The 27,794-nt window shown below is 43.5% G+C and overlaps 2 protein-coding genes across 2 annotated transcripts; one reads left to right on the top strand and one right to left on the bottom strand.

The window, feature by feature from the left end:
• Window positions 1-7,433: 7,433 nt before the first annotated feature.
• NABP1 (nucleic acid binding protein 1) lies at window positions 7,434-17,547 on the bottom strand. The gene is made up of 6 exons (XM_039495748.1): window positions 16,972-17,547; window positions 16,395-16,533; window positions 12,879-12,950; window positions 11,117-11,192; window positions 10,778-10,844; window positions 7,434-8,997 (listed from the first exon to the last, which is right to left on the bottom strand). The coding sequence occupies exons 1-6, from the start codon at window positions 17,060-17,062 to the stop codon at window positions 8,804-8,806; spliced, it is 639 nt and encodes a 212-aa protein (XP_039351682.1). The 5' UTR covers window positions 17,063-17,547; the 3' UTR covers window positions 7,434-8,803.
• A 1,344-nt stretch (window positions 17,548-18,891) lies between these two features.
• On the top strand, window positions 18,892-20,303 carry LOC120375088 (testis-specific serine/threonine-protein kinase 6-like). The gene has a single exon (XM_039495746.1). The coding sequence runs from the start codon at window positions 19,039-19,041 to the stop codon at window positions 19,870-19,872; it is 834 nt and encodes a 277-aa protein (XP_039351680.1). The 5' UTR covers window positions 18,892-19,038; the 3' UTR covers window positions 19,873-20,303.
• Window positions 20,304-27,794: the final 7,491 nt, after the last annotated feature.

The following is a 27,794-nucleotide window of genomic DNA, read 5'->3' on the forward strand; positions in this document are numbered from 1 at the left end:
AGAGGAGCAATGTTACCCATAGCTGCTGGAACTAGGGGTGCAGATGCACCCTCTGGTTTGAAGTGGTTTTCATCATATACAGGGTTTACAGTTTGATTCAATGGCTCTCAGAACCCCCACTATAAAAACTGTCCCGGAACCCCGGATGTTACTTGGCTAAATACATGTTATTTGTATTTAAGGTGATCACAGCCACATCCCCAGAGTACCAGACATTCCAGTACTTCTGGGAACAGCCTAGGCCTGCACTCACAGTGTGATCCCACGCACACAGGGGCAGGGCAGCAAGCTTCGAAAAATGGCATCATCTGTACATCTACTGACTCCACATGAACATATTGGACAAAGCCACGTCTGGTTCTAAATCACTACCAGAAAACCCAGACTGCCCACCTTAAAACCAGACAAATGGCCTCCCGATTTGTATTGTGGTAGTACCCAGAGGCCCCCCTCCGAAATGGAGCCTGAAAAACAGATGTGCCCGTGCAGCTCAGGCACTCAGGAGTAACTGAGCACACACAGAGGAAAACAAGGGGGCCCTGTCCCACAGAGTTTAAGTCTAAGGCCAAAGTTTAGACGTAGATGCCTCCAGCTTTACACCCAAATGCAACTAAATAAGTGTGACCTGATTTTCAGAGGCACTGAGCACCCGCAGCTCCAACTGAAGACAATGAGAGCTGTGGAATAGGGGTGGAAAACTCTCACCTAGATACCGTAGAATGGATTTAGAAGCCAATCCGCATTCGAGAACTGACTTCAATTGGGAGAAACACAGTAACTCTTCACCATAATATCAGTCTGTAACGCTGTTCGAGTTTAAATTCATTTATACAGAAGAAAAACTAATTCCTGGTCTGAGACGGCATTTATTTCTTAAAGGCTCCTCTGCGGCACTAATCACTGCAGCATCTGAGTGCACCATCACAATGAATTTAGCTCCACAACACACGAATCAGGTGTTATCCCAATTTTACAGATAAGGGACTGGAGGCCCATCAATTAAGGACCTGATTTAATTACCATTTAAATCAATGGAGCCTTCCCACGGTCTTCAATGCAAGTCGGGTCAGACCTCAAATGATCTGGCCTACGTCCCACATGAAGTCTGAGGCAGAGCCGGAATTAGAACCCTGGGCTGAGTACCATACTCTTGCCTTAGCCACAAAATCATCCCATCCTCCCTCTTTAGCCACAAATTTCAACCTTAAAGATCAGTTTAGCAGAGAACTCTACCCGTTTGTCTGCCCACATACAACTGAACTCCTGTCTGCTTTGGGCAGGCTTCAGAATTTGCTCCGGAAGAGTAGAATTGGTTTTTACATACATGTCTCCAAACAGCATGCAAGGGCCAGCCAAGCCTGGGAGTGCTTATACTGCCTCACGTTCTCCACTCTGCAGTAGAGATACTACATAAACACATACAGAATGAATTTAGCACCGAGCTTTACCTCGCTGCAAAATCCATATGATTGTGGAGAAGAATTTTGCCTTCATGTGCTGAGGCAAGTCCTGGTATTTTACTCCATGCCTAATCTGCTTCACTATAAAATGGGCAACGGGGACAAACGGTTTCTAAGCGTTTTTTTTTAATTAAGCCTATTTAAATACAGGAGGGTTTTCCTGATGAAAAGCACAAGCCCATTTTAAATAAAAAAGGTGAATTAAGTCCTTGAATATTCCCCTAGGCCACATTCACCTCTAGTTTCTGATCCCTTTAAATGGAGCCTTGTTAGTTTAGTAAATAGCTTGTTTGGAATTAAAAATTAATCTCAATTATGAGACACAGTATCTGTGTGTGTATACATATTTTATATATCATACAAGAGATTAAAATGCACAAACCCCACTGAGGGGCACAGCAATTTCAAATACTCTGGAGCAGAGAGTTAAGGGGTTAGTAAGAAGATTAAGGCTCAACTCAGGAAGTGCATCTTTCAAAATGAATTGTAAGGGCTGTGATAAATCGATATTCAACCCAGCTATCTAAGTTTTCAGACAACTCTCCCATACCTATTTTAAGAGGGTACATTATGTCTTCCAGTGGTGACTTCACACCTTTTCATATCACCAAGCCCCATTATGGGTTTTTTCTAACTAGTTTCCCTGCTAATCATACAGAGACATACAAGCAACGAGCAAAGCGGGGGGGTGGGGGGGAAGATGCCTGCTGGGTCAGCTAGTCCAGCGCCTCATTGTACAGCTTCTAAGATTTTGTCTGCTCATTTTAAAAATACTGTGGTTGAACTTTCACCAGTTAGCAGGGAAGAATATTCTAGTCTAATAAAAATTCTTGATATTCATCTTAATATTCCCCATGCTTAATTTCATTCCAATGCTCTTAAATTATACCAGCTGCCCTAAATATACCCTTTTAATATACGTAGATTTATATTCCCCTTTAAAGCTTTGCCTTCACTACAGTGTTAGCTCAAGGTCTACCTCAAGTGTTGTCTCTAACCCAACTCCCATTCACACACAAAACTCTCTAGCTCTGGTTAAAGCATCACTTAAACTCCAAAGTGGCTGACTTGTGGTGAGGGGCAGGATGGGAGCTTGAGTGCAGCTGACACTCAGGCTAGTAATGCAAAGGGGACATACCTACTCCCTGCTGTTAATCCAATTGCACTTGCAGAGCTGCAGCATTATTTTGCTGTGTGACTGCTCTCACTCAAGCTAGGCTAAATCCAGAGTTAACTCAAGGATAAATAACTTCACAGCAAAGACAAGCCCTTGGCCACCTCCTTTGAGCAGTGTTTCCTTCACTTTTAAAAACTAAGCCCATCCCTTCCTTTCTGGAAGAGGGAACAATCCTAGCCCCTTTGAGCCCCAGCACATGATGTTAAAGGCCTGGACTCCCCATATTACTTCCTCTTTCCTGAAAGTATGTACAATAGTTAACACTGACCTCTACAATATCATCATTGGCAACTAGGCGGTGAATGGGGCAGTTCACACCTCAGCACTATCATTTCAGGCTCTCCGTAAACTCATGCAGACATTACTACACTAGGTACACATGGGTCCCGTTTTCAAGGTTCTTTCTGCAGCCACTATTGCTAGAGGTTATTCTTTAAACATGAAAACAGAGAATGGAGAACAGCTGTCTGCTCAGCCCAACTAGTCCTTCGTGCTCCTCCCCCCCTGGAGGGCATGCACATTTCAGGAAACACTGCTGTGGCCAAACTATTGTCTCCTTGTCTGTAACTGGTTGATTCTGTATACGCAGCCCCAAACTGCATTGGCTATTTATTTTTTTTGCTCCTTACACTACAAACTCATGTCTCATTACGATCATCCCTTCCCTTTTGTGCTTTTACTGATGTTTAGAATTTCCCCCCTACTCGCTAACTAGAGTAGCCCACAGGCCCTCCCACCACGACCACCCTTCCCCACTCAGTGTTACTGAGCTAGATTGTGGGTGATCTTTATTGTTATCAGTGAGCACCTGTGTGCGTATTGCCCTACTGAACTCAATAGGACTTCATATGTGGTGGTATTTCCCTATATAAAGGGTGAATCTAGCCAATTGTTCTTTTCTACCACCATTTCCCACTTCTTAAATCCTTTCTACTATGTTTCTGCCCTGGCTCATATTAGCAGCTCCTCCCAATTTGGTATCATTTGCAAATTTGTGAAGCAAATATTAGAGGCAGTTGACAAGGATTTGTTCTTACTTGCAGGTTTACTCCAGTAGGGGGAGCATCTGCATCAGGGAAATCTATGTCAAAGTAATTAACACCAGGGCAAACCACTAATGTAGCCACTACACCAGTGCAGAATGTAGCTTGCACCCATGTGACTTATTTGGTTCTTACAATGTAGCCCCACCAATGCAAAAGAAAAATAGTACAGACAGGGCCTAGGATAAATACATCTGAAAGAATTAGGACAACTACTTGTCAAATAAGGTCACCCAGCAGAAAAAGACTGAAAAATCATCCTTCAGTCCAACACTTTCCCCATCTCCCTCCTGGAGGTTTTCCAGTAAGCACCAGTGTATGAGACTCCCTTAGTGGACTCCCCCTACCACTTTATGCAACAGGCAGTAGCAGAGGGTGCAAGGCAGAACATTCAGATATTACGGAAAGGCAATAGCCTCTCACTAGTTCAGATTAAAACCAACATTCATTAGAGAGCTTTGTTTTACCACCCTTCCAAATTTAACTTGGAAAATTAAGTCTAACTGAAGATTTACTCTGGAGGTAGAAGAATTTCAGAAAGTTTTTAAGAAAAATCAAAATTAGGAGTCATAGGTTAAGAGTTCTCTGCATTTGAAATTGACTTCTACCCAGTGCTTGTCTCCCACTAACCCAAAAATAGCTTGTTAAAGCCTCTTTAAACCTTCCATGTAGTTACAGCTCACTGAAAGCTTGTGTGTTAGCTATATTTAAGAGGGATAGTTAAGCAAAATTATTCTTTTCATGCAAATAGTTTAGGGCCAAATCCAGCTCACACTAATTTCTATAGAAGCATGTTCAGGAACTGGCTGTGCAGGAGGCATGGTGCCCTCTATTGGCTGGTTATTTGCAGGTCAGAAAAGAAAGACGTGCTAACAAGTGACAGCTAACAGACCTTTAACTCAAGTGGTAAATGCCTGGGTTATTACAGCAGTTATTCCTGGGTCTGGTTTATTACAGAAACGTGGATGCCTGCTTATAGGTTACAGCCACAGCCCCATTTTACTGCAAATTGTTTCACCCTTGGAATTCCACTAATGAAAAATGCTTTCAATGTTGCCAGCTTAAGTCTCACTGTCAATTAGAATTTAATTTGAGATTAAAATTAAAATGGCTTTTTCTGAAATGTTTAGTGTTTAATGCTGTGTCCCTTTTGCTGCCCACTAACATCAAATTTATGCTACAAAATTTGAAATATCAGTGGGTTTTAATACAGCTTCTTGCATGGGCCCGTATTCAAGGCTGAGAATAACAGAATATCATGAAATTGTCATGACTTAAAATCAGTGAAACCAGTGGAGGAAAAAAAACCATGACGACTGAGATTATTTGCCATTAACCGCCAAACTGGCCAGGTTACTTTCCATACATAAAAACGAGACTGCAGCTTCTCATCAGTGACCCTGGCATTCCTCATAAAATAGCCCCAGGGTTGGGAGAAACACGGGCAAGAACCTTACCGTCACTGGACAATGGAACAGAGCTTAAGGGACTTTGCAAAGGTTAGGTGTGAAATTTGTAGCAGAAGCTGGAATAGACTAAATTCTGAGGTGGTAAATCCATGTGTTATATACACTAGATTGGAATGCCTGAGACAAATGGCTTCACATCTCAGTCCATCTTTACAATCAGGCTACCATTTCTTCCCCACTTCTGAGAACTGAAGCAGCACAACGTGAGGGCAAACATTATTAGCTGCCTCATTTTTCAGAGCAATCTGAAGGTAATTAATGGGTTAGCCATGGAAATGAGAATTGTACCTTCTTGTCCTAACACAAGTCAGGCCTGAGGGACATTCCACCTACTCATCCCTGTGTTATTAACCCTTCCAGTCTACTGGGTAAGTAGACTCCAAAAAAGTAAAGATATGATAAACCCTCAGAGCACATCTTAATTACCCAGACAAGTTGTGTGCAACTGTAGCAATGTGCGTCATCCATAATATCCTTATAGAATCCTTCCTTCAAACATCCATCACCTAGAAAGAACACCACATGAAGGAGAGCGCCCTTCCATCTTTATTACACACCCTCTTTCAGCAGGCCTTTTCAAATGTTCCTTACCTACCTCACTCGCCATTATAATACTCCCTCATAACACCACTTCTCGCAAACTGGATGATGATGTTAGACTATTGCATTGTAATTGTTTGAGGGTTTGCACCTGCAAAGGGCTCTCTGAAGAGTCCCACTGAAGTGAATGGGGCTCCACGCTAGCATAAGGTAAACGCATAGATCCCATTGCAGGATCAGAGCCTTCTATACTGGCTGTATGGAACTTGCTAGGGAAAGCAGAACTTTCTTCCTTTGACTTCTTGTCCCGAATTCATCACATGACCAGAGACTTGAAGTTAATATAGTTAAACAGATCAAAATTCACCTGGCTTCATATTGCAGAGATTCCCCCTGAAGAGAAGTAAAACTAAATTAATAAAATGATACAACCTAATGTTAAAACAAATGATTAGACACTGAAGACAGGAATGCTACCAACCTTAAAAGAAGTAAAGACCAATCTTCTTGCTTCATTTCTTTCAATCAGAGGTCATTTGCTTACACAAAGACTTGGCAGCAGGTGTCCACATCCTGTGTTAAATTTACTAGCAGTAACCATTTCCATTTTAACAGCCTGGGTAATGTAAGCACGATTAAGTGTTACCTTTTCTATTTAAAAGTGCAGTGAACTAGAATACATGCTCTACCTTCTTAGTTTTCTGTTCCTTAAAGGAATTATTTGACTAAAGCTAACATAATTTGCATGTGTGAAATTACAATCACATTCAGTACCTCACAGCAACCCACCAAATAAGGATTTGCCAGCATACCATGATTCCTTATGATATTGTGAATATTAATATTTAAAATAAAGGCCCATACTGTGGAATCTTGAAGAATATTCAGTTTTCTAACTTCAGTATCACTTAAACAGTGCTTTTTAATAACTGCTTCTCAGCTGAAAAGATGGGCTCTCACTTACAGCACTTATGACCCAGGGACCTAAAGGAACATGTATAGAAAGAAATTCTAGCCCTATTATAAAGGGTACCTAATGCTCTGCTAATAAAGGAACTACGCACAAACTTTACAGTGTATATAAAATTCTACTTACAATCATATTTTTAAAACAGAAGTGGAATGGAAAAGTGAAGAGAGCTTCTATTTGTAGGTGGCCCACCACCTCCACTTCCAACTTCAAACATTCCTCAAAGTTCACTTGGTGTTTTGTAGTTTCACAAGGTCTGTACAGTCTGGACAACCCCATCCACTGACCACTATACTAAGAGTTACATGATTAGATTTTATTTAGTGTCTCAGAGTTTTGACAATTTCAATCAGAAAGTATGAGTAGCAATGACTATTTTACCAATGCACACATATCTGCATAGCTCTTTGCTGTATCTGAGGTAAATAGCCTTCAGATTTTGGGACACAAAGATCTTTCTAAATGACGTCAAGAAATGTTTAAAAGCTCGTGTTTCTAAGCAAGCAGTGAATCTTTACACACCAGGGTTACTGACAAAGGAAAGACCATTTCTGCTGTCACAAGCTCTGAAACTGGGCCATTTCAGAACACTGACATTCAAATATGACAAAACAGAAAGACAGTGGGTAAAACGACTTGTAAACACCAAGAATGGCTGAAAGCAGACAATAACTCAATGAATTGGAATGACTTCACAGTGACAACTTCTACTTCAAAATAGTCTTCTCTGTCATGAAATCTCTAAGGCTTGACCAAAAGAAATTGATGTCTGTCAACATGGTTAGTGCAACTTTTATTTAAGAAGTCAGCTTCAAGAATAGAGTCTAACAAATAAAGAGGGAACCCAGTAAGTCATCTTACAGCTTCTGAACTGTTTCCAAACCTGATCCAAAGCACAGAAATTGAATCAGTTTACACTGTGGATAATTTGTTGCTATGTGATCTAGTACCAAGAATCTTGTAGTTGGGCTGAAAACTGCACCTGTTTTGTTTAGAGGTGATGGTGGTGGTGATGATGTCAAACGTTCACACAGAGATAATTTAATGTTATATAAAAGGGAAGAAAAATACATGATTTGAAAAATAAATTAACACCTTATGGCAGTGGAAGTCCTGCTGTATGGTAGCCTAGTACTTTTGTACACCAGTAAGTATATTGTTGAATCTAATAAGTATTTTGTTTGAACATAAACAAGTGTTAAAAATAGGCATTCAAAAATCCAGGTGGTGGCCATCTTGCTAGAGATGAAGAGTTAGATGTATAGCATTAAATATGTGAACAGCAGAATCCTTGGCACCTTGCTCTCCACTGGTGACTTTGGAGATCCCACAATTCAGGAAAAGCACAAAGTTATTTTTCATCAAGACTGAAGCCACCACAAGGACAGTAAGAAATGCCCTTTGTAATTTAGAACTTTCCCTCCTATTATTTACCTTGTGTGCCAAATGGTTGCAGCTTTCCTTGAGAACTGTTTGGCATATTAGGGATGACTTTCTTCTTTAAAGAGATATTGTAGCAGGAGAAATAATTTACACTTTTTAGCAACAAAAGCTAAGCCATTACTGTTCAGTCACTCAACATCTCTTTACTGTAGCCAATTGAAATCTCTTGGAGTTACCCATCCTTTGATTTAAGCGGCGCTACTAGCTGCTGACATTGACCAATTTTGGTGCACTTATTACTTTAGCAGGTCATTTCAGTTTTAAACAGGAGACCTGACTGTTTAGGGCATCTCAGCCCCTCAGTACAGTCACACAATTTCCATTAGCCCTCACGGAAGTCACATATATGGGACATGACAGACCCCTTATGGCTATATGGCTGACCAGAAGAAACAGAGCAACAAAAAAACCCACCCAAAATTAATATCCAACTAAAATTTGCTCCCATTTTTTAAAAATTCACCCCAACTGAATTCACACTTTTACCTGGGCTCTCAAATACCCACCGCCCTAATTTCTGAGATGTCAGCAGCTTTACCACGCTTTTTTGAAGAAAATCAAGTCACTTCGCTCCATAGACCATAAAGAAAAAAACACTAATAAAGGACAAACTTTTTCACAGTTAACCATACATAAAAGTGCATTCAGTGTTCAAGTCGGGTGTATAGTTTAAGCAAGTCGTACAACCACATTTGGCACAGTCATCTTTTAAAGGCTCTGCGTGGGTCCCTCCCGTTATTTACTGCTGTTAGAAGGGGCTGAATATTATTAGATGCTGGGATCGGTGGATTTACAGGTCCTCGTCCATTGGCTCTCCCAGTACCTGCATAGGAGTGGGCATGATTGTAGGCCAATGGAAATCCACTAGATTCAGGTCCCGTTTGCAAACCATTTCCTAAAAAGACAGCAAAATTTTATCACAAGTTCAACAGTTTGACATCACTGCTCTTCTGCGCAAATAGCCTTCGCATTCTGCATGGCTACTACATAATGAGGTAACACCGAGCTTTAGGATGGGGAGCAAAGTCGAGAGACCTCAGAACTCCAAATCACAGCCTGCTTTTTCCAACTTTGCAGCTTTGCAGCAATGACTGAAGTGAGAAGGCCGTGGGCCGTTCGTGCTGCTATGATGTGGCATTGCATTCTCGGAGGGAGAGAGGGACGGAGGGAAATAACACCAGTCTGGCAGCCAAAGTTGGATTCTGATGCTTCCATTCACATGCACTCGCCTATAGCTGACACATATCAGATGGTCCACAGCAGCAATGACCAGGAGATACAGCAGGACAGAAAAGCCAGAGAGGAAAGAGTAGAAGGAAAGCAGCCAGTATAGGACTCATCACGCCCCACCCCTCCAAACACAGAGAGAGAGAGAACAGTCTTGTGTGAATCCGCTGTAGGGAGTGATAGCTGGTACCATGCTCGGGACAAAACACATGAAGGCTGAGAAGGCAAAAACAGGATGGAGGGTGAAGGAGGAAGGGAGGGGGAGGGAATTAAAGATTGCACAGAAGCAGGAAGAAGGATAATGTGAATCAAAGAAGGAAGCAGGTCTCAAAATATAAGTGTGAATGCAATAGAATCAGAACAGTCCACCACCCAAAATGACTGGGTCATGAGTAGGTGGCTACCCAGCAATTAGGCTGACAGAGGACTTGCCCCACCCTGGTATTAAGGCAACAAAAAAAATTGGCTTCAGAGAACCACCCTTATTTGCTCAGCAGAAGTTTTTATACTTGAAGGAGTGGAAAGGACTCAAAGAAGCGAAATGGGAGAAGTGAAAATCTATTCCCAAAGGGGAAACTGACAGTCACTGAGAAGCGTCACTGGTCTTGTCGATTGTATCAGTCTGAGCTCAGACAATTCATTGCCAGCAACAACTCTTGGATACACAACACTAGGTTTTGATTATCGTATGCATCCATTATGCAACCCCAGGAGAAAGGTGTGAGCGAGCTTTACACGCACTCCGAGACCTCTGAACCATTTTCTTATTGAAACATAATACAGTACAGTACAGTGCTGCCACAAAACTATACTTACACTCTAATCTTCCTATTGCATAAGAGTTCAGGTCTCTGCCATCCTTCCCAGTTCAGGAAGTAACCCGCCAGGAATCGTGTGACTATTTGGAGTCGGCGTTTAAGGCCAGAAGGGACCACCAAATTATCTCGTCTGACCTCCTGCATATCACGCACCCGCATACTGAACCCAAATGAATGTTCACAGCGGAGCAGCCCAAGATTAGGACTAATTACTTCTGGTTAAGTATCAAGTGCAACACTAAAACCATGTCTGGTTTAGGTCTGCCCCTTTACGTTCAATAAGCAGCAGTGGGCTGAAAGCCGAGAGTGGAATTTTCAGAAGTACCTACGTGATTTAGGAGCATGAGTCACATTAACCAAGTCAGTGTGAAGTGTGCTCTTACGTGACTTAGGCACCTGCGAAAAGTCCTGCCTGAATAGTTACTAGTAGGGCCAATCCCAAACACATTTATGATGGAAATATTGGTTTGAATAAAGTTACTTATGTGCAAAAGTGCTTGCAGGATTTGGCACCAGAGCGCCACATTTTGCCCTTAGAATGTAAAACCCTACGTTTCTCAACACTGAAAAAACTAAGAGTGTAAAGTGTTTCTCATCCTTTCACTTCCACAAATTAAAACAAAAACTTACCCACTGGCCCGAAAGTATAAGTACCCACATTACTTGATGAAGAACTATTATTCTGTTCACCCTGTGCCTTCAGAGAAATATAGAGAGAAAAAATATGGGTCAGACACAGAAACTTCTTTGTGTTACAGAGAGGAATTGAATTTGTTGCACATGTTTTTGTTCCGGCTACACATGAGATCCCCTCACCACTCTCCTACAGTTATTTACCACATCATTGCCATCCTTCTATATGCTTCCTTGAGCACCACTTTAAAAGCCAGAAATCTTACCACCGCCTAGCCTGAAATACTCAGATCAAAGCCTATTTTATGCAAGAGAACCCCAGGAAGTTTAACATACCAGCTTGTTGTGCTGCCCAAGGTGGTCTGAGTTGGGCTCACTGAAGTTTGGCACTTCCGAGTATACCATACAAAACCTGAAAAGAAAACAAGAGTGTGAGGAGAGCAACAGAACAGCTTTTCATAAGGAGTTAGGAGAGAATTCTTCAGTATTTCCAAAGGGAATGGACACTTTGAACCTCCACACTACTAAGGCGTAAGTAAACCAGGCTCCAATCCTACAAAGGGAGCCCCTCCACAGCACAAGAGACCAGCATGGCTCTTCGATTCTTTTGAAGGATCGGGGCCCGAGATGTAAAGTTTCCTTGCTCAGGCTATTTCAGACAAGCAGCCAGAACACCTGGTATGCCTGCCTAGCACCCTATTAACATTAAAGAGGAGTTCAAGAACCTCAGGGGGATACTAAAATTCATATGATCCTTTTCCAATTAGTTGCAGCGAGTGAGCGAATAGACCTATTGGCTACTGCATGTAAATGGGAGGCAGGGGAGGAGAGACTGGGATCAAAACTTTGTAAGGTAAAATTGCTGTCTCAAACCACTGAAACCGGCAGCTGGTCCGGACCCATGCTGTGGGCCAGAATTACAAAAAGTCAAGATAGAAATTTCACCTTAATCCAACCCTTTTATAGAGCAACACCCATTCAAAAATTGTACAGAAACGCCGAATCATTTGGCCTGAAAGGAACTCTCTAGTGTATTCCTTTGCATCGCACCTCGCTGGATTTTGTTATTCTTGAACCATCCAGTAGATAGGGTGTCAAGTCCTCAAACCTCTAAGGTTTTGGGGGCAGGGGCTGTCTTTTTATTGAGTATTTGTACAGCACCTAGCATAACGGGGCCCTGAACAATGACTTGGGCTCTGAGATGTTTTGATAATACAAGGAAACCCTCTCGAGTGGGGACATTTCAGAATTATTCATCTAATTAGAAAGAAATAGGTACTGCGTCAAGTATTTTTCTGGCTGCATCTTAAGCTTGTCACTTGCATTTGTTCTTGTTGAATAAGGAATAACTGATCTCTTGCTTCTTTACAGCATCCTTTAACAGTCTAAAAGAGTGATGCTTGCTCCTATCTAAATTCTCTTCACCTTTCTTCATCATCACGTTGCTCATCTGAGCTCTTGCCAATTTGACACAGGACTTAAAATAAGGCCCTGAAATAACCAGATTATTCAAAGTGAGGCCTAAGCGAGCAGAGCAGAATAATCGCCTAGCTCATTTTACACACTATACTCCTATCATTACGACCCACAGGACAGCTAGGAGGGAGGCTGAGAGGATGATTCCTTTAGCACAACAGGGTGGAACTCATTATCACCGCCGTGTGTGTAAGCTCGCACTGCAGCTGCCTGTACTGTACCTAGCCTGTGGATAGAAGTTTCCAAGTTTTCAATGCTGCAAGTCCTTGAACACGAGTATGTACTAACCCAAGAAGAGAGGTTTTATACCAGGAACTTGTCTGTTCTGTAAAACCATCGGTAGATTGTACCTACAGAGAATGGTGGCCCAAGTCCAGTAGATACCCCCACTTACGGGCACACTCCAGTGAAACAGGCTACTGCTTTTTGCCACAACCAACCATATAACCACTGACAGGAGCAAGCAACCTACTGGCCTCTGTTGGAACTAACACTGATAACCACTAAATCTCCATTTTGCTTTCCCCCCCCCCCCCATTAAATCCTCCTGATAATACCCACACTAGTTTACACTTCCCATGACCCACTGTCAAGGACAACGCATACAAAGCGTGATACTTACTCCCCAATTTTCTGTAGCTCGCCTCCTCTTCCTGTGTAAAGTGTCAGGCATCCTTTCCACAGAGACGCATACCTAGCCAAAAGAGTACCAATAACGTGTAAAGCGCTCGAAAAGGATAAGCAGAATATTCTCTGCTAACCAATAGGGAACATTAACATTGAAAGAGATTTTGAAGAACTAAACCTGTCTAGCAGATGTTCTGTACCAGCAGAAAGAGTGGCTAGAATTCCCAGACTAAAATTCTCAGATTCCTTAAGATTATTTTACTCTAGAAGTTTCTAGTTACTAATGTATTTTCTGCTTCTACGAACAGCTGTTGGAAGCCCCATTAATTTGTTTGGGTCTTCAAAAGAGGCTAACAGCCACATCAGACTAGCATCAGGTCTGTCACAGCTATACCACTATGGACAGGCCTTTCTGCTAGCCAAGTGCCATCCTTCCTGTCAGGCAGATACACTGTTTCCAGGACCACTGTCCACATCACCTTGCAGCCCAGCCAACTAATTGACATACACAGTGTTACTTCTGCAGAATACCAGAGTGTTAATTCTGCAAGAGGGGAACTAGAGTGGATTTGCCTCTGTTCCACTGTAGAAAACAAGACACAATGAATACGTTAGACAACATTCAGTGGCTCAAGAAGAAAAACCAACTGCTTAATTTTTAGTAGAAGAGCAGTTCTCAGATATAGTAGGTAGCAGCAAAATATATATTTACCCTTGAGATTCAAGTGATATGCAGAAATAAAATGCAATCATTTTCAGTATGTGGAAATACATGCTTGGAGATAGCATGAGGGTACCTCAGCCCAACTTGGCCGTTTATAGTAGCATTTCACTTCGGGGACTGAAATTAAGTTATGTAGAAATAAAGACAAGCAGCTCAGTTGTACTGAACGTACATGACAGAAAAGTTACAAGGCTTGCAAAAGAGAGGCACAAATAAACAGAGGAGGAACTCGAACAAAAGAGGACGGATGGTCTTCTCGCTAAAACACCAGGATGGGACCGGTTCCATCCCCAGCCCTGCCATAGACGTCCTTTGTGACTGTGGCCAAGTCACGTAATCTCGCTGTGCTTTTACCTCCCCAGTCTCAGCCGCGGGACATTGTAGTACAAATATAATAAAATAGAAAAATATCACTTCCTCCTGCATTCAGCACACAAAATGAAATCTCAGTTAAAAAATTTAAGTGCTCTATTCCCTCAAACACAGCATTCAACCATCTCTAAATAAGGTGCAATAGCAGTGGCCTTGCACTTAACATGTCGCCTTTTGCTTGGAACAAGATTCCTTTCATGCTGGGCAGTTTTGTCTTATAACATGAAGGGAAAGAAGTGCTAAGCTAAAGGGATATCAATCTCACATATACACTATACAGGAGAAAAACCCCAAGACACTGAAGGATAACAACTTCACGGAATTTCCAACACCACAGGTTCCATTAACACAAGTTTTCATTTTCAGTTCCTAAAATGAGAGAGGTTGGCCGTAAAACACCAATCTGAACATAGAAACTTAAGTGTTTAGAATTTTGAAATATTAGCTGCTACATCATCCTGCCCATGAACAGCTAACAATAGGGAACACATGGGATACTGTCTGTTAATGCAGCGGAATCTCTCTAGACTTGGAATTCAGCATAGAAAGAAAGAAATGGCAGTTTTTGTACACAGAAACAGTGCCTAGCTAAGGATAACTATTTGTAACAGTGACCAGACTGAAGAAATCAGATTACCCCATATATGTAAAATTTACATGCAATGTCACTGCAATTAATCCTGAGTTAAGTACAGAAGTGGAAACTGCGCTGGGACAGAGTAGACAGTTCTTAGTGCAGTTTGTACACCAGTATAAAGCGAAAGAGAATACGTTGTAAAATAAGGGCCAAAGTCAGATCTTTGCACCTGCTGTTCAAATCTATTGTCTTCCATGAATGTGCATTGGTGCAAATGAGGACATAATTTGGTCCTAAATAAACCGAACTGATGCTATTTCATGGCTTTATATCTTGCAATAGAGGTTCTTGTTTTTCCATAGTATGGATCACATTAATACAGACTATCTTGTGAGCCATCTGTCATCCCATTCACTCCCCCAGAGAACACTGTGGCAACTATAATAAATTATTTACAAAGAAATGTGATATTAACAGTTACAACCAACACTAATAACTTGGTTTTATATAGTATAGGCAGAAGATTTTTGAGGCGGTCTACGTAAAGTTTAGCAAAGATAGCTGTAATCTTCAAGGATTCTGAAAACACATTGGACGTCAACTCTCAAAATTTTAAACAGATGTAATTTGACCCCTAAAAACTAGGACTGAAGATTTACTTCTTACTTTTCTATAAAGTAAATCTGAACAAGAATAACTACAGAAATTCTGATAGGGATATTCATTTGTTTTCATCTCCAACACAGGAATTACTTGAAAAAAATCAACCACTATGCCACTAACAGTGACTCCATTGTAGAAACATTCTCAGTTTTTATAACTATTGAGCAAAGGAGTTTGTGTGTTTTTAAACAATCCCTGAACATTTTAAACCAAAATACTTGTGTGTGTTGGGCTGTCAAATGAGAATAAGAAAGTGAAATTGACTAAAAAGAGAAATGAAAGTGACTAGTTTCTTGCAATTGTATAAGTGGAGAATAAGAGGTTAAAAGTAGTTTTAAATTGTTTCAGTTTTATAATTTAGTGTCAATGGGAGCATATTGCAAAACTTGAGAATATGTAACCAGGCAGTGTCCCATTATATTGTAGCCATTACACAGGAACAAAATACTGTATTTTATAACAACACTAATTTTTTTTTTTTACCGACCAATTTCTACTCCCAGTTTTCCTGTCATTTCCATAAAACCCACTGTGAAGCAGACTACCTTTTCAGTGTTGCTTAAAGATAATTATCCCCCCTATTCTCTATGAGCACAGTGCTACAGAAGAAAAGTGTTAAAATAAGAACATGGTTTTGATTTCACTCTCTGAATCCCTATCTTGAATGTACTGATCAAGACAACTTTGTCATCCCCCCAAAACAGAATGTGAAACTTAAGGAAAGCACAGTAAAGCTCTTAAATAGCAGATTCCCATCTGAACAGATACGTTACTGAGATACAGACAGAGCGGTCTACAAATCCCATCAATGTGTATGTTAGGTTTGAGTGTTGGGGGGAGGGAAGGCAAGGAGAAATCCTGAGGTTTTAATTTGATGATAGATCACAGGCTACTGCCACTGCGTCAAAGAAGCAGTCCAAAAAAGGCAAGCTGTGTCATGTTGCTTCTTTCACAGAGGAAGTCAAAGGCTATTTAGAATTCAAACCCTTTTCTTCAGTAACAGAAGATTTTTCCACATTCATTACAGTAAAGACACTGATCCTTCAGATCTTATCCACCCCATTGTAAAGTATAGAAATGGTTAACAACAAGATCATTGAGCAACAAGTTATTTAAACAGCCAACAGTGAGGCGAGGCTGAGCTAAGCCGTATCCTGTCCCCACCCCATACATACCCTTTGGTCAATCGAATAATGTCCCCTGGCTGTATGAGACTTCCGATTTCATCCCACACTGAAATTGTGATGCTGCCAGTTTTGTCTGCTACTTTACACGATCTCACCTCATGTCCATCTTTGGTTTTGGTAACTCGTCCTGTATGGGGAATTTAAAATAAAAAAAATAAAACTTACAGACTGGAAGAATTCATGCTGTCTGGAAATGAAAAAAAAATAGTTTAGATGTTTTAGAGAGTTATTCCCCAAGTGTCATGGACCCTTTTTACTAGTAAGATCAAGAGGCAAGATCATTAAAACAGACAAGTCTATCCAGCGCAGAATAAATTGAGTTAAATTAATTTCATGATGAGATTCTCTCCCTTACCTAGTTGCCTGGATGAGAGATCTTATTTTAAAATAAGATAGGAACAAGGGAGTAAAGGAGGCTTCCGCACTGCAAGGGAGCTGATCTTGCTCCCCCTGGAAGTGTGACCACGTGTCGGGAATCAGCCCAGCACAAATGTACTCTCCTACCCTAGGAGGGAGAGGAAAGAGGGGAGGAGGGAAGAGACATGGTTCAGAGGGACCCACTTACCGATTTCCAGCACAATAAAGACGACATTTAAGTTTTTCAGTCCGGGTTTTATGTCTTTTATAAAGTGGTATGTGTCGTTTGCCATGCTCATGCTGCTGCTCAGGAAGAGGAAGACACAGGTGCTGGGGCAGACTGAGCAGGACAAAGCATCCCTCAGGAGAGGAAGGGAGTCAGGGTGACCAGCCCAGGGTTGGGGTGTGTGTGTACACTTGGGGGGCAGCTATCAACCCAAATTAACAGACAGCAGGAGCACTCGGAGGAGCCTTTTATAGCTCGAAGGTGAAGGCGATGTGATGAGGCTGGGCACTGTGATTTTCAGGCACGGAGACTGGTCGGTTGCAGCTGCTGCCCCCACTGGTGAAAGCCAGGGGCAGCCCTGGCTTCTCGTCCCCCTTTCTCACTGCACCGAGCCCCAGCACTCTCCCCGCCTGCTATTATGTTACAACAGCTCGGCAGTCGGCGAGTGCTTCCCAGCCCCCTGCGTGCCCTGCTCAGGAGGGCACCCTACGTCCACAGCACACTCCCTGCCCTGCCTTCAGCTGCAACGCAAAAGAAGCATGTGCGCTACTGCGCCTGCCCTTTTATACCCCGGCGGGCGGGCCCATCTCCCTCATCCCGCGGGGGCCGAACAAAGGGAAACGGGGCTGGGGACAGGACAGAGCCAATCACACGGAGCCTTCGCCTAATTCGAGCCGCCTGCTCGGGGCTACAGCGGTCGCGGCTCCCCCGACCCTCTCTCCGGGACACATTCATTGAGGAAGCGGGGGAGGCGCGTGGAATGGAAGCATCCGTGGAACGCGGAGCCATCAGAATGGAACTCAGTGTGAGCAAAGTGCTCCGTGCGAGTTGCTGATTGGCTGGGCTGGGTTCTTTTGTCCTCTGACCTGGAACGTTCGTATTTTACTGCGTCTCTCCCTCGCCCCTTTGGCGTGGATTCAAGCCTGTTCCGCGCAGAGGGCAGTTGAGACAACGGAGGCATCCTGTGGGTCTCCCTGCTTCGGGAGGGGTCACAAGCCGGTGGTCTGCCCCTAGTATTTTACAGACACACACACGCTAGCCTGCGCTGGCTGAGCCCCATGAACATGACTGGCAGATGGGGGGGGGAGGGAGGAAATGATCAATTTGTTTCCATCTTTTAAAAAAAAAATGCTTTCACCACAACCAAAGATGGAGCAGCAGCATTTAGCAAAGTGACTGCTGCAAATGTTCCTACTTTTAATTCTGAAGAATAATCCACATTGAGTAACTAAAAGTATAGCACAAGATCAGCTGGTGTCATTTCCAGAGGAGTGAAGGGAGTGCAAGAGTATCTGGGGTTATTATTTTAGTAGGAGACTTTGCACAATCTTGTTATTTACTTGTCAGGCATATTTTGATGAGCTGTCTATGCTAAAGCCAATCCAAAGAGGGTGTGAATACTACTGGAAACAAGAAAATCACCCTAACTCTGTTTACGCAAGACCCTGTGTTGTATTCCATGGCAATCTGGACCTCAGTCCTATGGCTAAGGATGAGTTACGGGATTCTGTAGCAAACTACAGCTATGGACTTGTGCAATAATGAGGCTGGACATCATGCTCATCCTTTCTCGTCCCTCCATTATACTGGGACTGGACTCTGTGTGTGTTTCTCCCCGGGGGTGGGTTTTTAATGTAATTTATTGCTTTAAGTTAGAAACCTTTTGTTCCTAGACTTTCTAAATTAGAGATACATTTTTAAAAAGCAGGTGGAAAAATGCCTTTGTTATGGGCATATACTAAGAAGTCTGATTTTAATTGTCTGAGAATATGAAGTCTGATTTTAAATCTCTCAACTAAGCACTGTGGGACTTCTGGGTTCTCAAGTGGGGGATGGGAAAGCAATGGGGTTATATGACACCCCCGGTTACCAGTGGTATATGACACTCCTGGCACTTCACAATACCCAGTGCGCAGTGATGCATCTGGGGCAAGCAGCCAGGGGACATATGGAAATGAAGGTGTACCAGGTGCCAAGCGCAATGGGTTGAAGCCATCAGTCCCAAAAAGATCAACCGAGTCTTGTTAAGCCCCCAAAGGACCCTGCACCATGTCAGGGGGCTCCCCAGGGGACAAGGTGCTGGGTAATCTGGGCTACAAGTTGGGCCAGACCCTGGGTGAGGGCAGTTACTCTAAGGTGAAGGTGGCCACCTCAGCCAAGTACAAAGGCCCGCTAGCCATCAAGGTGGTGGATCGGCACCGGGCACCCCCTGACTTTGTAAACAAGTTTCTGCCACGGGAGCTCTCCATCCTGCGGGTGATCCGGCATCCTCACATTGTACGGATCTTTGAGTTCATCGAGGTCTGCAATGGGAAACTCTACATCGTGATGGAAGCAGCGTCCACGGATCTGCTCCAGCTGGTGCAGCGACTGGGGAGACTACCTTGTGTCCCTGATGCCCGGGAAATCTTTGGACAGATCGTGGGTGCTGTGCGCTACCTGCATGACCGGAACCTGGTGCACCGGGACCTCAAGTGTGAGAACGTCTTGCTCACCCCTGACAGCCGCCGAGCAAAGCTCACTGACTTTGGCTTTGGCAAAGAGGCACGTGGCTACCCAGACCTGAGCACCACCTACTGCGGATCAGCTGCCTATGCCTCCCCCGAGGTGCTGCTGGGCATTCCCTACGACGCCAAGAAGTACGACATATGGAGCTTGGGGGTGGTGCTCTATGTGATGGTGACTGGCTGCATGCCCTTCGACGACACCCACATCCTCAGCATGCCCCGCCACCAGAAGAAGGGTGTCCTCTACCCTGATGGTCTTCCTCCTCTGCCTGAGCCCTGCAAAACCCTCATCGCCCAGCTACTCCAGTTCAGTCCAGCTTCCCGGCCTGGGGTGGGACAAGTGGCCAAGAACAGCTGGCTGAAAGGGGATGTCTAAAAAGCAGCAGCTTTTCCACTCTAGTACCACATGGTCCAGCTGAGACACTAACTGGGCGGAGCTCCAGCAAGAGTGGTTTTGATCATGTGGAGCAGTTGGCAGGAGGTTTACAAAAAAACTGACCACATGAAGCTGGTGAGGGTAATTAACTGAGCAACAACCATGTGGTGTTGCTCATGAGGGATTTAAATGGATAGCAATCACCCCGACTTGTCAACTGTGGATGGACTCTGAGCACATGGAGCAATGAAGTGCTGCCGGCTACATGTGTGTAGTACAGCCCCTGGGCAGTGTGTAGGGAACTGCACTCCTGCCAGCCAGCTGTCTTGGACATTTCACCAGAGTCCATTGTGCTCAGAGATGCAGTAGTTGGAAAGAGACACTAGTTGCCTGCAACCTCCATGACTGTGCAATAAACTCTCTGTCCTTTGCTGCTGCCTCCCAGTGCTGCTCTCTGCTTCGTGCTCAGCCATCCAGGACAGGGTCCGGTATGAGTCACATTAGCATTTATGGAAGGAACACTGCAAGGAGTGGGTGGGTGGGTTCACCTTACATTAGATCTTTTAACCCTTCTCCTTCTGTCTAATTCTTATTCCATCTATGCTCTAACCTCCTTTCTTTTGGAACTAAAACTGGATCTAAATAGCTGCCTGTTTTGGAGAGGTTCAAACCAAACCTGGATCCCAAGCCAGAGCTTTTCAATAGCCAGAATTGGAACTCTACTTCCAAACTCCCTGAACTTTGGGTGTATCCAAAATCCAGATTTCGCACCCCTTATGCTGTCTTCCCCATCCAGTAGCAGCCAAAGCTTGGCTGGATAGGGCATAGCTTTTGGCCTTGTCTTTTAATTTCAATGTTCAGAAATACTTAGATGAACACAGTTATAAAACATCTCCACTCATGTTCTTAAGCACTCGGGCCATACTTGAGTCCCAGTCGCATTCATGCACATGCTTAATTTTACACTGTGAAGTAGCTCCATTGAGCTCAACTCACATTGCTTAAGTGAAGTATGTAGTAAGTGTTTGCAGAATCATCGCTTCAGTTTAGAAGGGGAAGGGAGAAGGTGTGCGTATGGGAGGAGTTTTTTTCTCTGCCTAAACCTCAAATTATCTGAATCCAGCCCTGCCCTGAATGTCAATCATTGGGAATGTAGAAGGATCAAGGACACAACCCAATCCTGCCCCAGTGCTGATTGGCTATTTGCTCTAAACCCTCCACCCTGTCCTTCCATCTAACTAATCCTCTCCTAACACAAACGCCACCAAAAAGATTTAAACAACAAACTCAAAACCAAACATTGTGGCACTACCACGGCTTTTGTCTTGTTCATTCTGCACGTGCGTGGGGCTTTGTCTTCCTGGGAAAAACTATTCAGTAGAACCTGAGGTGTGAATTTAAATTGACATAGCTATACCTGCATAACCTTCCCACAAAGACACTGTGATTCCAATACAAGAGTGGCCTTTTTTACTTTAGCTGCTGGAGCTTAGGAAGGGGCTGGGGGGAAAAAGGCTGCTCTCATCTTGGAATAAGGGTGTCCACATAAGGGGTTCTGCTAGTACAGCTTTATCGGTATGACTGGTAAAACTTTCCCATGAGGCTTTATATCCTTTCCTCTGCCCATCTTGTCCATTTAGATTATAAACTCTTATTCTGTTCATACAGCACCTCACATAATGAGGCACCATTCTCAGTTAGCTTCTAGGCACGACTATGATAAACATTAATACTAATAAATAATAATAAAGTGTGGGATGGGAAAAACCACAGACCTGCCCCAGCTCTCTCTCACGGGGAGAGAATTGTGGAGGGGTCACAGACCTGCACTGAGTTACAGCCTGGGGGGGAGAAAGATGGGAGAGAGGTCATAGACCTGCCACTCATTTGCAAGGAGGAGACGCCCTCATTTTGGAACTACAAACTTATTGAAAATACTTGTATTAAAGAAAGTCACAAGTAAAGAAGAAAAAGGATTAAGGTGAAGTGTTATAAAGACACAGTGACCAAATGTAAGCAAGAGATTGCTTGTAATCAGATACCAATGGAAAGAATGAGTAGCTATCTCAGGGAAAACAGAATAAACTTCAATATAACACAGTGGGTCAATAAGGTACAAAGAATATGAAATCAGGTGGTTTGGCCACTGAGGTGTTTGAGTCAGCTTTTCTAAGACTAAGTTACCCCATGCCTCACAGAGCCATTTGCCTAGAGTAGGGCCGCAGAGGCCATGCCACTGCTTGCGATAACAGGTGGCAGCAATCTGGAGGAAGCACAGAAGGGAATCATCTTAGTTTAATGATGAATGTTAAGGCAGTGCTTCCAGTTTCTCCTTCCAGGCTGACCGACCCGTCCGAAGGCTTACTGGCATATTGCTATGCAATAGCTGGGACTCCTGGGAGGCTGCTTCCAAGCACAGGTGGACAGCCACGTGCTAGGTCTACTCTAGCTAGTGCACTAAAAATAGCAGCATGGCTGAGGGAGTTCCAGACGTGCTGCAAGTTTTATTTCTGAGTGAGGTCACAGACCACGCCCAAGCTCTGCATGGTAGCTTGAGAGTCCCACACCTCCTCCAAGTTTTATGCACTTAGTGGGTGGAGGCATCACAGATTTGCTCCGTATCTTACTCGTCACTTATGGCTGGAGGAGAGATGAAGACACACAGACCTGCCACAAGACTAATTAGCAGGGATATACATGTGTCTTATGGATTAACTTTAAGGCAATGTTTACGCTGTCTGTCCCTCTACTGATGAAATATTTTGCTTTGTTTCATAAAGAGACATTAAAAATCTCACTTTTTTTTTAATCTTCCTTCAAATTTTTCATTTCTTGAGTAGATAATATCTAGCAATGATTAAAAGGCTGCCATTTACTAAAGACTTTCAAGGTGACATGCAAAGAAAACACTCTTCTCTTTCTTCTTCTTGGTGTTGCTTCTTGATAGTGTACAAAGAAACCTTGATTTTTTTCCCAACTCTTTTTAGCCTTAGAAATGTCAGGAAATCAAGTCTTGTCTTCAGAGACCTGTAATAGCTTTCTCAGCCCTCAGCTAAAGAGGTGGGGGCGAGCAGTCTTCCACAAAGGGCCTGACCATCCAAATTCTTCTGGTCCCACTGACAATTAGCTCCTACAATTCTCTGGGCACGTGCACCCACACAGCCCCCACCCCTAATGAATTTCACAATTGGGGCCTACAGCTGAGATTTTTAAAGCTGCCTAAGAGATCTGGATGCCTGTTTCCTATTAAGTCAATTCCTTACCAACTCAAGCTTAATTGAAATAAGGTACTCAGCCTTAGCCCAAAATAAGAGTGTCTACACAAGGGGCTTGCACTGATTGAACTAAATTCATTTCTAAATCGATTTAGTAAAATTGGTACAATTTTTCTGTATAGCCAAGGTCTAAGTGTTTGTAGGATTAGGCGCAAAAAGAGTTTCATTCCCAAGTAGGAGCTTGAGCTAAACAGTTGTTAAAAGAATTCTAAATCCTGACCTCTGTGAAATCAATGGCAAAACTCCCGTTGACTTGATTCTAGCCCCAAGCTATCTACCTGCCTATATTTTTATTTTGCTCTGAAATATGTGGACTTGGAAGGTGGGCATCCCAGACCAGCGTTTTGAAGACCCTTGAAACACCAGACTAGGGTGACACAATGCCCTTGGCTCATCAAGAGTACACTAGCTACAGGCACCTGGGCCAGGGCATTGCTGTTGTGGAAGCCACGTAGGATAAGGACCACCTCAGGCTTGAGATGTGCCAAAAGACTATATCAGCCTTCCTCTATCTGTGGGTGTTGGGGCGGGAGACTAACCATACATTTACTCCCATTCACCTATTAGTAATGCCCTGATAGGAAGAATTGCTCTCCTCACATCCTGTTCCAGAGCAGGTTTCAGAGTAGCAGCCGTGTTAGTCTGTATCCGCAAAAAGAACAGGAGTACTTGTGGCACCTTAAAGACTAACAAATCTACAGCTCACTTCTTCTGTAGCTCACGAAAGCTCATGCTACAATAAATTTGTTAGTCTTTAAGGTGCCACAAGTACTCCTGTTCTTGTTCCAGAGCAGTGCACCAGCATGAGGACATCAGCATACTAGTGCCTGGGAGCAACAAGTACTAGGAAGTGTCAGACTTCCCCTGCCTTGCAGTTACCTATGAAAACACAGGGTGAGGCTGAGAAAGAAAGAGAGGGGTTGAAAACAAAATTCCCTGTGGTTTCTAGGATGTTTTTAGTAACATAGGAATGTAAAGTATGAGTTTGGAATTGACAGTGCCCCTTGCAAAGCAAAGTTTAGTATGAAAGGAGGTGAGTAACTGAAATGGTTTGGACATTCCATGCATTTTTAGCATAATCTACCAAATACATCCCCAGTCCTGCAAACATGTACAGAGGTGCTTTACTTGGCTGATGTGAGTAGTCCCACTTAAATAAATGGCCTACTCCTGCTTAAAGTTAGACCTCTCATCTGTGGTGCTTCTACTGTAACATTGGAGGGAGGACGTTTGCCTTCCTGTTGTGAATCGGGCCAGAGGGATTTAAGGTGAAGTTTGCCCAGTGTGAAGGGCCTGCAGAAGATCCTATGCCCCACTCTTAACATGAGTCTTCAGTTAAGTTTGATCCAACTCAAAGACTTCAGTGGGACTATTCACATGCTTAAAATTAAACTTGTGCTTTGATTGATCAAAATTCACAGTGCCCATTTTTTAGGCCTCCAACAAGTCTTTCATGGAAAACCAGACTTGGCATTTCTGATATTTCTAAGGCCTGGTCTACACTTAAAAAATTGTAATGGCATAGCTGTGTCAGTTACGGGTGTGATTTTTTTAACCAATGTAATTATGCCAGTAAAAACTGAACTGTAAATACAGTTATACCAGTATAAATGCACCATATACTGGTATCGTTTTTCTCCTTTCTGTACAGGAATAAGCTATATCAGTACAAACACCTCTTTAGCGGTATAATTGCACCTGCAGTACTGGGTTGTACTGGTGCAAAGTGGTATAACTTGTGGCTATGTGTGACAGGGTGCTGGGCATGAACTGCTGAGCCAGCCCTCTGTCACGCCAGAGAAACCTGTGCCTGATTGGCAAAGGGGAAACAGCTGCCAGCCTAATTAGCCTGGGGCTGCATAAAAGCCTGGGAGGAAGGACTCCAGGGAGGCAGACAGGAAGGGGGAAGCCAGAGAGCGGAAGCTCTTCCTTCCTGCAGAGACTGGGAAGCCCCCAAGCCGTATATAGGCGGTGGGATTGCACACTATAAATAAACTGCACCGGTGGCTGCTGAGCCAGAAGGTCTCTGAGTGGTTTTGGGAGCGGAGCAGAGCAGAGGCAGGACCAAGGGGGGGCCTGCTGTGCCCTGTTACAGTATATAAGGCCTAACATACAAGCCATGCGGCGTGGGGGGGACTTTAAAAATTAAACAGAAGCAAATGTCTGTGGAAGGCAGTGCTGTGTGTTCACCCTCTGTATTTCCCCTTGGAAACTGCACCAGCCCTTGGTTTCCAGACATAGGGCTTATTAGCCCAGTACAGCATTATGGGGTAGGAACCTGTTTACAGTGACTTGGAAAACATTTTAAAGCTCAGAGAGACAATCGCTTTTCTCTCTGTGTTAGCTGAGAGAGTAAAGTTTCCAAAGGCTTCTCAAATGTTTTCCACTTGCACAGGCGTGGTTTGTACAGTTGGCAGTGCCTGCAGGCTTCCCCCATATTTATCCCAAGACAGCCTTGCAACAGCAACACATAGGCTTGTGACCACAAGGCTCAATTATCATCATTCCTTCTTTGCAGGGTTTCTCTGTCACTAGCAGCTTGTTCAGAAGGCAGCACCATGCCAGCATGCTGGCCCGAGGGAGGGCGTAGACATTCTGCCCACCCTGCATTCCATAAAGAGGCAGATGGACTCTAAGTTAGCACTGTTCGTTTTTAAGGAAACATTAGGTTTCTCTCTCTCTCTTTTTTTTTTCCTTCTCCATGATCAGTAAAGAAAACACATTAGGTTTACCTTTCTCTCTCTCTCTTTTCCCCCCACCCTCTCTTTTCCGTAATGGGTAAAGGAGGCCTGAAAGAGTTTGTGGTTTGTTTATTAAAAGGTGCTGGCTTGTTTCTTACTTGTCTTTTTACCTTAGAAATATCTGGTGTTTCATGGAGAACTTATTGGAGGTCTTAGAAACGCAGTCTGCGAGCTACCTCACGCCTTAATGTAAGGGGCAAGGAAGCATCAAACATTCAAAGACGTTTTCTCTCCCTTCCGTCCCTCAGTTGCTTAAGTTAACTACATGTTAACAAAGAATTCTAGATGATCAGCATAAATCATTTCATCCCAAAGTGCTTCATAAACTGCATATTCAGCATGAACCAAAGGCAGTCTCCACGGGAGTAGAGGTCGGCAGCCACGCTTACCCTTGGTGTGCAGCACAGCGCTTTTCCTTTCTCTTCCTTCTCCTTCCACCATATGCAGGGTTTAGTGAAATAGAAAGACCCAAGAGCTGGCAGATGGGAAGGGAAGTGGCCTATGCAATCATAAAAGGAAGGGAGGTGTCCACAAGACAAACCCTGTTAAAACACAACTCAGACCAGGAAGAAGCCAGGATGCAAGTTAGATAGTCTGCAGCTTGGCTGTGAGGCCTTGGCAAAAACACATGACATCTTACTCGTTTTTATGTAGTGCCATAGGTGGTGCCTAAGCCATTATGCTCCAGGTGGGAGTTAAAGATCACATGGCAGCATGGAGCCCTATTCTGCTGCCCTTTCTCCCTGTGACTAGCCCTTATGCAAGAAGTCCTACTGAAGTCAATAAGACTAGTTTCATGAGCTGTCGGAATGGGTAAATAGAATTTAACATGGGTTAGTGGCCCCCTATGTTCTCATGTGCAAGACTCTGTTTGAGCTACTTCTGAATGCATAATGGCTGTCATAGGCACCGACTTTTATTTTTTCCCAGCGGTGCTCCACTCCTGCTCTGCCCCAAGGCCCTGCCTTCACTCCACCTCTTCGGGCCCCCGCTCCAATCCCTCCCCGAGGTCCTGGCCCACCCACTGCTCTCCGCCCTCCCCCAAGCCTGTCCCTGAGCTACCTGTCAATCAGCGATTTGGCGGTGGCACCTATCAATCAGCTGTTTGGCATCGCCCCCAATTAATTGATTGGGAGCACCACCAAACAGCTAATCAGTGATGCCACTGAACAGCTGTGGCTGGTAGGTGCCAAGCACCCACTAGTTTTTTTTCTGTGGATGCTCCAGCCCCAGAGCACCCACGGAGTCGTGCCTATGCTGACTGTTGCATTATCCCCAGGCACGGCAGCAGCAATATTTATTACTCTTAGGATACTTGCTGTAGAAAGAGTAAATATAACCAAAATCTCTGCTAAAATATGGTAATTTAGGCAATGGTTTCTGCTGAAATCCACAAGATGGCACAAAGAGGGAACACATACACCTCTACTGTTCAGTAGCGCATCCTGACTAATAAATCTGCAGCAGTGTCTATAGAACCACTGTTCCAGATGAATCAAAGTGTGAGTTGGGATGCTGTTGTTTTTGAAACATCATTACTGACCTGCATAGAATTGTCTTAGAAGCCATTTTACTGCATTCTAGATTTTGCTGCATGTTGTGTTTAGAGCAGTGATACTCGCGAGTCGCAAGTGGCTCTTTGCAGCACATGATATTAAAACATTGGTAAATAATTAAATCACACAATCTAAGTTACTTACCAGTAAGGATGCTTTTACTATGTTATTAACCAATTGTAGTTGATAAAATAATTACACTTGGTCAGTCATTTTGCTGTGAGAATAATATATATAATAAACTTAATATTTCCCATCATACTGTTTAAATATGCATATATAGTATTATAGTAAATGAAACAAACAAATGAAACTCTTTGGGGTAAGGTTCATCGCTAATTTGGCTACTG

This window comes from Mauremys reevesii, linkage group 11 (genome assembly GCF_016161935.1).
Source record: "Mauremys reevesii isolate NIE-2019 linkage group 11, ASM1616193v1, whole genome shotgun sequence".
In the NCBI taxonomy this organism is placed as follows: Eukaryota; Metazoa; Chordata; order Testudines; family Geoemydidae; genus Mauremys; species Mauremys reevesii.

What these genes read in the sequence shown, in the direction of transcription:
- LOC120375088 (XM_039495746.1), top strand. Translation starts at nt 19,039, where the DNA reads ATGTCAGGGGGCTCCCCAGGGGACAAGGTGCTGGGTAATCTGGGCTAC.
- NABP1 (XM_039495748.1), bottom strand. Translation starts at nt 17,062, where the DNA reads ATGAGCATGGCAAACGACACATACCACTTTATAAAAGACATAAAACCC. An exon ending in TTGGGCAGCACAACAAGCTG is followed by an intron (nt 10,845 to 11,116) that starts GTATGTTAAACT and finishes ATTTCTCTGAAG; the next exon opens with GCACAGGGTGAACAGAATAA. An exon ending in TTATACTTTCGGGCCAGTGG is followed by an intron (nt 8,998 to 10,777) that starts GTAAGTTTTTGT and finishes CTGTCTTTTTAG; the next exon opens with GAAATGGTTTGCAAACGGGA.